This window comes from Impatiens glandulifera, chromosome 3 (assembly GCF_907164915.1).
Source record: "Impatiens glandulifera chromosome 3, dImpGla2.1, whole genome shotgun sequence".
Lineage (NCBI taxonomy): Eukaryota > Viridiplantae > Streptophyta > Magnoliopsida > Ericales > Balsaminaceae > Impatiens > Impatiens glandulifera.
This window is the reverse complement of record NC_061864.1, coordinates 61,759,515-61,771,964: the sequence shown is the minus strand read 5'-3', so window position 1 is coordinate 61,771,964 and position 12,450 is coordinate 61,759,515. Positions and strand designations below refer to the sequence as shown.

General features: G+C 34.2%; 1 protein-coding gene across 1 annotated transcript; it reads right to left on the bottom strand.

Annotated features, from left to right (window-relative positions):
• Positions 1 to 3,411: 3,411 nt before the first annotated feature.
• Positions 3,412 to 8,474, bottom strand: LOC124930573 (secreted RxLR effector protein 161-like). The gene is made up of 4 exons (XM_047470905.1): positions 8,388 to 8,474; positions 8,099 to 8,159; positions 7,901 to 7,997; positions 3,412 to 3,814 (listed from the first exon to the last, which is right to left on the bottom strand). Exons 1-4 carry the CDS (start codon positions 8,472 to 8,474, stop codon positions 3,412 to 3,414), a joined length of 648 nt encoding a protein of 215 aa, XP_047326861.1.
• Positions 8,475 to 12,450: the final 3,976 nt, after the last annotated feature.

Sequence of the window (12,450 nt, the reverse complement as noted above, 5' to 3'; positions counted from 1 at the left end):
TGACCTTATAATATAAATAGATATTACTTTCTTGGTGGGAGGTAGATGTTAAGCTCCTTTATGGTGTTGGATGCTAGTGAAAGAGTTGTCTCCTTTGTGTAAGATAGTGGTGCAACGGAATCTATAAACAAGAGAGGACTGAGCCAAACTCTAATCACATTTACACCCAACAGTGGTATCAAAGCTAGGGTTTAGGGTATGTTGGGTGTGAATGTGATTGGAGTTTGACTCAGTCCTCTTTTATTTATCGATTCCGTTGCACCACTATCTCACACAAAAGAGGCAACCCCTTATAGCTAGGTAAAAAAACAAAGGATAAAAACGACCATCCAACACCACAGAGGAGCTTAACATCTACCTCCCACCAAGAGAGTAGTATTTATTTATATTATTAGGTCAAGTCCAGTAAGTTGGTTACTAGAGTTTGGGCCACAATGTTGGGTCAATCAATACCCAACAATCTCCACTTTTTGCACAAAACAGTGCAAAACACAATGACGGAATAACAAGGCACGTCATCGCCAATTTATTACCACCGGGGCAATAAAGAGAATACTCAAGGTAAACCCGTGTCACAAATATCAGGGGTAAGAGCACAAAGCATGCGAAAATTACAAAGATCAAACGCAAGAGTACAAAGAATGCGAAAATCACAAAGATCAAACGCAATAGCACAAAACATGCGAAGATCACGAAGATCAAACGCAAAATCCGTTGACATGAAATAAATTTTTCAACAGGTAAACACTTAGTACCCATATCAGTAGGATAAAATTCCGAAGGAATTTTACTTCTTTTGGGGAATTCAGGTTTTCAAATCAGAAAAGAGAAAGAAAAGCTCTGGAGATTTGATTCGCGATCGGCACAGGCGGTACGATCAGCACAGGCGGCACGATCGGCACAAGCGACACGATCGGTACAGACGGCACGATAGGCACAGGAAAAAAGGCACGGACGACACGATATTGTCCTACAACGTAAGTCATCAAATCAACATCGGAATTACCATTAATCAAAGGGAGCGCCATCGGCACAAGCTACACGACACGATCGGCACATGCGACACAATAGGCACTGGCGGCACGGGACGATCGACACGGGCATCCCGGTATTGTCTTGCGCTGTTCATTAAGTGTTTCTAGTTTAGGGCTTCTTGTACATTTGTAAGCGCCGTTAGATTTTTCCCTCGATTGCGGTTTACTTTTGATCATCTCTTAGGGTTTCTGCAATTAATTTGTTCTATTACTTTGTCTTTGACATTATGCGAAAGGGAAAGAACAAAAGTAATAAATCAAAAGAAGTTATAGATTTTGTGCTGGAAGGAATTAAGGAAGCAACAGTCAAAGATTTTTTGAAAGAATTTCTGAAAAAGTTATCAAAGAACAGCAGGATACCAACACAATTAAGCAATCTGCTCCAACTACTGCTGGAAAATTCCTATTGAAAATAATGCAGGAAAACAAGGGGATAATGAAGGAGTTTGGAAGATATTCTATAATGAAAGAGCTAATCTGTTTGGGTTCAAAAATCAGATTACAAAGCTCTTTATGCATGCCAAAAGGGGAGAAATTGTCATCAATAAGGAGAAAGCATAACAGATTACAATTCAACTCAACACCCACTATCTTCAAACTGGAATCTATTGAAAAAAGAAGAATATGAAGAAATTGTTCGATGGTCAGTTGCTACAATGAAGGAACTAATGAAGGCTCCCAAATCTAAGTCATATACTATCAGGAACAACTCGACATGGAAAAATAATGAAGTCTGGAAGAACGACAATACAAAAAAGTCAGAAGATCATTCTTATAAAGGGAAAATCTACTTGGGCAATACACAGACAAAAGTGGAGGTACTGAATTCTCTATTTGAATTTAAATTTCCTACTGAAGTAGAGGAAAACTGTATAAAGGAATGGGAAAATGTAGTTGTGGGAAACTACATAGGGAAAAACAGAGTATCCTTCCTAATTGTTAAAGATGCATTGTTGAAGCAATGGGAAGAAAAAAGGCTGGAGAAGATTTCAGCAAATGTCCATGATTTATATTTCCTTAAATTAAAGAAGGGATCTAATCTAGAGGAAATTCTATAAAATAGGCAAACATATATAGGATCCAATTGTATGAAGTTAGAAAAATGGTCCGAAGACTTGAACCTATTGAGTAAGCCAAAAGAAACTGCACAGATATGGTTCAAGCTCTGGAATATACCTGCACATATGTACAATTCTGAAGTCCTTAGTCATTTTGCAGGTTTATTGGGTAGACCATTATACATAGATCCAATTACTGAAGGAGGAGAGCACCTAACATTTGCTAGAATTAGCATTGAGGTGCATCCTAGAAGCACACTACCGAAAAGTATGACAGTAGTAGACAGAAAAGGAAAACCTACTATCATGGAAAACACTTATGAGTGGAGGCCAAACAGATGCTCTTTCTGCAATATTTTTCAAAATGCAAGCCCAAAATATGATTTGGCTAATGAAGAAGATCAGAAAATTCATAATGGTCAAAAAGTAAAGATGCAGGAAAACGATACAAATGTGCCTATTTTTAAAGAGCAAAATGTGGTTAAAGAACAATGAACATAAGATAAAGAAAATTATGTACTAGAAGAAAGCAATACGAAGAAGGAGGTGGATCCTCAACCTAATTATGTTGAAGAAATAGTTGATTATTTTCAATTAAATCAAGTTGAAGTGGTTGCTGATGAAAACAGGGAGGAAGATACTAAGGTTAATCAAGAGGAAGAAGAGAATGTCAATGTTGATACAGAGGAATCTAAAGTTGTTGAGGATTCCAAAGATGAAGCTGAAGAAATTAAAGACAATGATCTCGAAATTCTAGTTGAGTACAACAAGGTGAAGAGCTTAGAAATTCTGAAAAATAATTCTTTTTATCAAATAAAAACAAATTCATATAAAGAAAAAAATCAAGTTGAGAATATGTAGTATTCATCAACCTCTTCAGTTCATCCCCCGTTCATTGCAAGAGGAAGGGGAATGGGAAGAGGAAGGACAAGAGGAAGAGGAAGATAATATGTTGAAACATCAGGTTGGTATGGAAATAAAAATCCTAATTGGGATAATTAGGATTTGATACAGTTTGTAATCTTTGTTTATAATCTCTATTTCTTGTATGTTTGATTGCTACTAATCAGGTTCTTTAGGGTCGTTTGATTGTCATCTTATAATCCTATCTAAGACTTGTCTAGCTTTGATTCTTGACCCTCCCACTTTTGGGATTTTAATGAAATGGTTTTAACCGTTTTCCCAAAAAAAAAATCCAAATGAATTTTCTCTAACTTAACAATGCCCTTTTCAACAATATCCCGAATGTAATGAAACATAACATCAATATGTTTAATTCTATCATGAAAAATAGGATTTGTATACAGTTGAATAAAAGATTAACTATCAGAAAATACAACCATATTTTTGTCAAGAAAACTAACTTCAGACAAAATAGTCTTAAGCCAAATTGCTTCCTTAAAAGTTGCAGTGGCAACTACATACTCAGATTCTGTAGTAGATAAAGCAACAATGGGTTGAAATTGAGACTTACAACTTATGCAAGAGCCACACAAAGTAAACACGTAAGAAGTAATAGACTTTCTATTATCCCTATCATTAGCATAATTGAAATCCACATAACCAACTAACTTAGTACCTATAGAACACTTAGAGAAAGTCAAGCCAACATCAATAGTGGTTTTTAGATATCTCAAAAGTCTTTTCAAAACATTCCAATGAGGCATATCAGGGTTAGACATAAATTTACTCAAGCAACTAATTGCATATGCTATATCAGACCTAGTGTTAATCATGAGATACATAACATATCTTATAGCATTAAAATAAGGTACATTCTTCATTTCAGTTATTTCAGTTTCAGTCTTAGGAGATTGATCCTTAACACAAAGTAGGAAACAAGAGGCATATTCACATATTTAGCATAAGACATAGAAAATTTACTCAAAATTTTAGCAACATATGCACTTTGATTCAACACAAGAGAAAATTTTGTTCTATCTCTAATCTATATATATCTAATAACGTTTAATTTAAAATGTTGGAGGTGTATCATACGCTCTCTCCACAATCATTAACAAATAAGGTAATTTCTCTTTCCTAATAATTATTTATCTTAATTATTCTCTCTCTCCAAATAATTATATATATATATATATATATATAAATTTCTTTCCTAATATATATATTTATCTCCCTTAATTTAATTATTAAGTATTTTTTACTCTTTCTTACCATATAAATATTTATATTTTTTTCGCATTAATAATATAAAATATTTTTTTATCAATAATTTTATATTAAAAAATATAATATTACATAACATATTTATTTTTATATTTAATAATAACAAATATATATATATATAATAATATTTAAATCAACATGCACACCATTAATCTACGTCATTAATATATAATTCACGTCATCAAATATTTTCTCTTTCCTCTCTCCTTCTCTTTATTTCATAATTTCTCTTTCCTAATAATTATTTATCTTAATTATTTTCTCTTTCCTAATATATATATATATAAGTTTCTTTTTTTAATATATATATATATATATATATATATATATATATTTCTCTCCCTTAATTTAATTATTATGTATTTTTTACTCTCTCTTACCATATAAATATTTATATTTTTTTTACACTAATAATATAAAATATTTTTTTTATCAATAATGTATATTTTTTTTTATAATTAATAATAACAAAATATATATATATATATAATAATGTTTAAAGTCAACAAGCACCACCTTAATCCATATATAATTCATATCATCAAATATTTTCTCTCTCCTCTCTCCTCTCTCCTCTCTCCTCTCTCCTCTCCTCTCTCCTCTCTCCTCTCTCCTCTCTCCTCTCTCCTCTCTCCTCTCTCCTCTTCTTTATTTCTTAATTAAATTATGTTTTTTCCATTATTATATATATTATATATAATATATATTTCATTAACATATATTATCTAAAACATTATCTATATTAATATTAATTTAAGATATAAACAAAAAAAATTGGTTATAAATGAATCTAACTTCATAATTTTTATATTTATTTTATTTATATATAAATATAAACAATTTTTTTTTATTTTTATAAATGCACCTACCTTCATAATTTAATATTTACCTTCATAATTTAATATTTATTGGTTACCTTATATATATATATATTATATATATTAGTTTTAATCATTAATTTTATATAAATACATTTTATTTTTTATCATACATTTTTCACTCATCATATATATATATATATAATATTTTTTTTTGTGAGTATAAATAATTCTTATGTTAATATAAAAATTAACTAATTGATAATAAATATTAAATACAAAATATATATGCATACACAAAATAATAAAATTATTTCAACAATCATATGTGGTCTAGCGGTTTAAGTGTTCACATTTCATGCGGAAGACCAGGGTTCGAATCCCAGAACATGCAAAATTTTAAACAAATCATAGGCATCTAAAAGTGTGGTGTTGTAATTAGTGGTTGATTTGACGAGCATTTAAATGTATGAGTTCACGAGATGGAGGTTGGGTGGTCGGTGGTTTGTCGAGTATGATATCAGAATTAGTGGCTGGTATGACGAGCATTTGAAATTGTGAGGTCGGAATTAGTAGTTGGTTTGACAAACATTTGAAAGTGTGAGGTTGGAATTAATGGTTGGTTTGAAGAGAATTTGAAAGTGTGAGGTCACGAGATAGAGGTCGGTGGTGGGTGGTTTGTCGAGTGTGATGTCAGAATTAGAGGTTGGGTTAGCGCGAGCATTTGAAAATGTGAGGTCACGAGATGAAGGTCGGGTGGTGGGTGGTTTGTCGAGAAGTCGGAATTATTGGTTAGTTTGGCGAGCATTTGAAAGTGTGAGATCACGAGATGGAGGTCGGGTGGTGGGTGGTTTGTCGAGTGTGATGTCAGAATTAGAGGTTGGGTTGGCGCGAGCATTTGAAAATGTGAGGTCACGAGATGAAGGTCGGGTGGTGGGTGGTGGGTGGTGGGTGGTGGGTGGTGGGTGGGTGGTGGGTGGTTTGTCGAGAAGTCGGAATTATTGGTTGGTTTGGCGAGCATTTGAAAGTGTGAGATCACGAGATGGAGGTCGGGTGGTGGTTAACTAATTGTTAATAAATATTAAATACAAAATAAATATGCATACACAAAATAATAAAATTATTTCAACAATTATAAGTAATCTAGCGGTTTAAATATTCACATTTTATTGGAAGACCAGGTTTCGAATCCCAAACTATGCAAATTTATATTTTCAACGATGTATTCTTGACTGGTTTGTCGAGCGTGAGGTCAGAATTAGTGGTTGGTTTGACGAGCATTTGAAAGTGTGAGGTCACGAGATGAAGATCGGATGGTGGGTGGTTTGTCGAGTGTGAGTTTGGAATTAATGGTTCGTTTGAAGAGCATTTGAAAGTGTGAGGTCACGAGATGGAGGTCAGGTGGTAGGTGATTTGTCGAGTGTGACGTCAGAATTAGTGGTTGGTTTGACGAGCATTTGAAAGTTTGAGGTCACGAGATGGAGGTCGGGTGGTGGGTGGTTTGTCAAGTTTGAGGTCGGAATTAGTGGTTGGTGTGGTGATCATTTGAATGTGTGAGGTCACGAGATTGAGGACGAGTGGTGGGTAGTTTGTCGAGTGTGAGGTTTGAATTAATGGTTGGTTTGACGAGCATTTGAAAGTGTGAGGTCACGAGATGAATGTCGGATGGTGGTTAATGGTTGGTTTGACGTTGGATAAGAGGTTTGTGATCAATTTGAGGATTGGTTGTTGATTTATTGAAGTGAGAGTAAAAGAGAGGCTCACTAAGATTGGTGAGTGGTTTGTTGAGGTATAGAGGCATATGAAAAAGTGTGAGTCACAAGATTAGGTTTAGTGAGTGGTTTGCTAAGGGGATAGAGAAGCATATGAAAAAGTGTGAGTCACAAGATGATGGTCAATTGGAGGGTTAATGGTTGAGTTTAACGAGCATTTGAAAGTGTGAGGTCACGAGATGAAGGTCGGGTGGGTGGGTGGTTTGTCGAGTGTGAGGTTGAAATTAATGGTTGGTTTGACGAGCATTTGAAAGTGTGAGGTCACGAGATGAATGTTGGATAGTGGTTGGTTTGATGTTGGATAAGAAGTCTATGATCAATTGGGGGATTGGTTGTTGATTTGTTAAAGTGGAAGTAAAAAAAGGTTGAATAAGATTGGTGAGTGATTTGTCGAGGGATGAAGTCATATGAAAAGTGTGAGTCACAAGATGAAGGTCAATTGGATGGTTAGTTGTTGAGTTTGACAATATATAAGAGGTGTGTCATCAATTAAGGTCGACTAAGATTGGTGAGTGATTTGCCGAAGGGATAAAAATTGCATATAAAAAAATATGAGTCGCAAGATGAGGGTCAATTGAGCGGTTAAGTGAGTGCCGAAGGGATACAATATAAGTTAATATTAAGTTTAAAATGAAACTTAATTTATTTAAAATATTTATAAATAAATAATATTTTATATATATTTTCATCCGTGCAAATGCACGGGATTCATGCTAGTGATATTAATGACCAAAATCTTCTTAGCATCACCTAAGTCTTTCATGTCAAAATTTTCACATAGCGATTTTTGCACATGCATAACAAACTTCAGACATGGGCTAACAATCAACATGTCATCTACATATAACAAAAAAAAATACACAGAGTCTATATTCTTGAAGTAAAGCCAATGATCAAAAAAACTTCTTTTATACATCAAAGATTGCATGCACTTATCGAACTTGATATTCCATTGCCTAGGAGATTGTTTTAAACCACACAAGGTTTTTTTTAACAAACAAAAATGATCAGGCAACTTGGGGTCAACAAACCCCTTAGGTTGATTCATATAAATATTCTTATCAAGTTCACCATGTAAGAAAGCAGTAGTATCATCCATTTGCTTCAATTTCCGATCAAAGTGAGCAACTAAAGCAATCATGATTTTAACAGTAGTGAATTTGACAACAAGAGCGCAAATTTCAGCATAATATATTCCCTCCTTTTAAGTAAATCCTTTGGCTACTAACCTAGCCTTGAATCTAACTTTTTCAAACTCTTGTTTCCCCTTATACAACCACTTGCAATCCACTAAAGAGCAATTGTGAGGTTTAAGAACAAGTTTCCAAGTATTATTGATTCTTAGAGAATTCATCTCATTATTCATATAAACAATCCATTTAGTAGAAAACTTAGACCTCAAAGCTTCTTTATAAGAGCTAGACTCATTATAGTCTAGGATTCAAACATATTAAAATCAAATTTAAACATATTGCAATTATTCAAATTATCATCCCTAAATCTAGCAGGCATTCTAACAGTTCTTCTACTTCTATCTAAGGCCGATTCTGGGATAATCCCATCAAGCCCTCGGGCTAGGGCAGTCCACTCCCCAGGGCTGCCCATTATTAAAAATATTAAGGTTTTAATTAAATATATTGTAATTTTGAACATAAGATATTATAGTCTAGTAGTTCTAGATGAAAATTTAAAATCTTTGTTTTGGTTATGGGTTCATACCTCACCAAAAACATTTTTTTATTAAATTTTTTAACTCGACCTAGGGGGGAAATTTGATCAAATGACCCTCAGAAGAGGGTCATTCCCACAACTAACCTCAGTAATCCCAATTTTTATTTTTAACCTATTTTTAAAAATGTTGACACTTTTATCATTACTAACCTTTTTTTCTTTCATCTTCCTTCCCTTTCCTTTCCCCTCATTCTGCCCGTTTTCTTTCACCCTCTCTTCCCCCACGGTGGTTCCTCTCCCCCTCCTTCATGATCGTCGACTCCCCAGCGATCGCCAGACGACTACCCCCTCGAGCCCAAGCCCCAGTCGGATGACTACCCCCGCGACGATGAGCCTTGTAGCAGAAACTAGCTTTGGATTGTTCTCCCTGTAGTAGACGTCAAGGAGGACGCTGAGCCCCGTGCATGGGGCGTGGGTGGGGTGTGGGCTTGGGCGTGGGTGGGGCGTGGGGCGTGGATTCAATTGCAATTCAATTGCGTACCACGCAATATGTAAAACTAATTTAATAAACTTATTAATAAGCGTGAATAGCTCAGTTGGGAGAGCGTTAGACTAAAGATTTGAAGATCAGGTGTTTGATCCACCTTCATCGCAAAAGTGTTTTTTTTCTATTGGAAATTTTAAACAAACCATGTGACATCTCTGGTAAAACAGAGTAATGATATATATAAGCATTGAAATGATTTTGATATGTATGAATTATTCTTTCAAAAGGGTTGTGTGTGCAATTTGATTTAAATTGGATTTTGTCATTTATTCGAGAATTGATATATTTGGAAGCTGTAACATATATGGGCATGTAAGACTGATGTTATAGTTTAATCTGAATGGTTTGTGAATGGAGCGTGGATCGTGGGGGTGGGGCGTGGGGTTGTGCGTGGAGCGTGGGGTAAGGCTTGGGCGTGGGGGGTAGTCGTCCGGCTAGGGCTCGGGCTCGAGGGGGTAGTCATCCGGCGATCGCTGGGGAGTCGGCGATCGTGAAGGAGGGGGAGAGGAACCGCCGCGAGGGAAGAGAGGGTGAAAGAAAAGGGCAGAATGGGGGAAAGGAAAGGGAAGGAAGAGGAAAGAAAAAAAAGGGTTATTAAGGGTAAAAGTGTCAAAAAAATTTAAAAAAGGTTAAAAATAAAAATTGGAATTACTGAGGTTAGTTGTGGGAATGACCCTCTTTTGAGGGTCATTTGATCAAATTTTCCACCTAGGGCAACAAAAAATATCGAGCATTTTTCTAACGGGGACTGTGTCAGCCCAAAACTCGAGGCCGGCTTTGCAGTTCTATCCCTAGCAAGTTGATAGTCATGAAAATCATTAGACAAAACATTTGAATCATGTAAATCATCAATATCATGCACATTATCATGCTTCACCTCATTGGGAACATTCACATCATGTTCTGCAGGTTGATCAACAACTATAGGCACATGCTCCACCTTATTAGGAGCATCATTAACAAGAGTGGGGGACATAGGCAAGCAAAGGAAATAATTCTCATTAAATACAACATCTATACTTATCACAATCCTAAGTCATGTTCACTCCTTTTCCAAAGCCTATAACCTTTTACCCTTTAGGGTAGCCTAAGAACACACATTTCTTGGACCTAGGCTCCAACTTGTCAACCTTCTGATGCACATAGCCAACACATTCAAAAACTTTCAAGTTGCTCAAATCAAGAGGTTTACTTGAAAACACAAATTCAAGACATTTCCCTCCTAAGGGAACACTAGGAGACCTATTTATTAAATAAGCAATAGTATGCAAAGCATCCCCTAAAACTTCTTAGACAACTCAGATGACTCTAACATAGCTCTCACCCTCTCTAGGAGTGTCATATTCATCCTCTCAGCAACACCATTCTGTTGTGATGTGTACGGCACAGACCTATGCTTTTTAATACCCCAGATAGCACATAAATCATTCATCTGTTTATTACAGAACTCAAGACCATTGTATGTTCTAAGAGTTTTGATTCTCTTACCTGTTTTATTCTCAATCAAAATCTTACACTCCTTAAACTTTTCAAAAACGTCAGACTTGTGTTTATAAAAGTAACACCCAAACTTTCCTAGAATAATCATCAATGATGGACAAAAAATATTGGTTCCCCCATGTGTAGCAACACTAGAGGGACTCCACACATCAGCATTCAAATATTCAAGGATATTAATACACTTAGACACGTTTGGGTAGGAGGATATGGGAAAACTCACCTTATGATGTTTTCCTAGCACACATGATTCACAGAAGGAGACGAGGGACAATTTATCACTACCAAATTGACCACCTTTATGCAAAATCTCTAGACCTTTGTTACTCATGTGACCTAATCTATTATGCCAAAGAACATATTTATCACCAATCACAGAGTTCACAGAGTCGCAAACAGTCTCAGCATGACACACGTATAAATTGTTCATCTTTTTAGCAGTAAAAATAACAAGAGACCCACGCAAAATTTCCATAACACTTTTCCCCCACTTTCCCTCCAAACCATCATTCTCAAGAGATGCACAAGATAGTAAATTATAACACAAATCAGGAACATGCCTCACAATCTTCAAAGTAAACACAGAACCACAAGAGAACCTTAGGCATACATTACCTATCCTAACACATTGCAATTTTTCGAATTTGCCATAGACACAAAACCATGCTCAATCTCTTTATAGTTAGAAAACAAAACTCTAAATGGAGTCACATGGAAAGTACAACCAGAGTCAACTAGCCAATCAGATTTGCACAAAGAATCAGATAACATAGAGTTCAATCTAGCATAATCACATAGATTATTAATCATAAAAATATCACTCATATTGCCCTCATAAAAAGCCACATTATCATTTTCAACATGCTGATTTCTCTTAGGCTTAGGACATTACTCGATTTTTGGAATACCATAAATAAGATTGATTTTTGTATAAAACTTGATTAGTATTAAAATTAAGTGCATTTTATAAATTCACTTTCATTCATTATTGTTATAATTTTGTCTTTAATCATCAATAATAGTCCACATGTATGTAACATGAATAAGAAAATATTCCTTATAAAGATCCATATGAATGAGATCAAAACTACTTTGTGAAATAGATGAACAAAATAGGAAAAGAATATCTTAGACAATATATTGAACAAGATTAGCAATGTTTCAATTTATTTTCAATGCAAATACAAATACAGAAAATGAACTCTCAACCTTTTCAACATTAGGAGTTTGTTTGATGAGTTGGTTGTTAGAAAGTTTTATTTGATTTTTTGAAAAAATAATTATTCGATGAAAATGATGGTTATTTAAAATTTTAATCGGCTAAATTAATGTAATGTTATAAAATAAGAATAGTTTAATATTTTAGTTTATGAAAGGAGGGATTTGATAGTTTTAAATAAATTTGATGGGATAATGAGTTTTGGTTATAAAACCTCAAATAACTTAGAAGAAACTATTTATTGTATTTTCATCTATAAAAAAATATGAATGAAAAAAAAGGATTTTCAAACTCTATTTCCATGTTCAATTGTCCTTCAAAATGCATTTATCACCATACAAAATGCAAACAAGATTCTCATAGTGTAAAAAATTGAAGTAATTTAACATTCTTATTAATGATTTGGCATGACCATTACGATCTTATAGGCCATGTAAAACTTAATGTTTTGTACATTCAAGAACCAATTAATATTTATATATAATATTTGAATTGTTTATTTTTATTTATGGAACTACATATTCAGAATATATCCTCAAGATACAATGTTTGAAAAATATCTCTAAAAAGGCTGAGAAGATTTTCTCAAGATCTGGTTTTATTTAAGAATGTAAATTTGATTAAACTTAACCATTTACAAAACCCTA

Bases quoted from the DNA above. Each gene is read 5' to 3' on its own strand.
- LOC124930573 (XM_047470905.1), bottom strand. From the start codon at position 8,474: ATGGGCAGCCCTGGGGAGTGGACTGCCCTAGCCCGAGGGCTTGATGGG. The intron at 8,160-8,387 runs GTTAGAATGCCT...ATTGCTCTTTAG, and splicing joins TAGATAGAAGTAGAAGAACT to TGGATTGCAAGTGGTTGTAT. The intron at 7,998-8,098 runs GTTAGTAGCCAA...TGATTGCTTTAG, and splicing joins AAAGTTAGATTCAAGGCTAG to TTGCTCACTTTGATCGGAAA.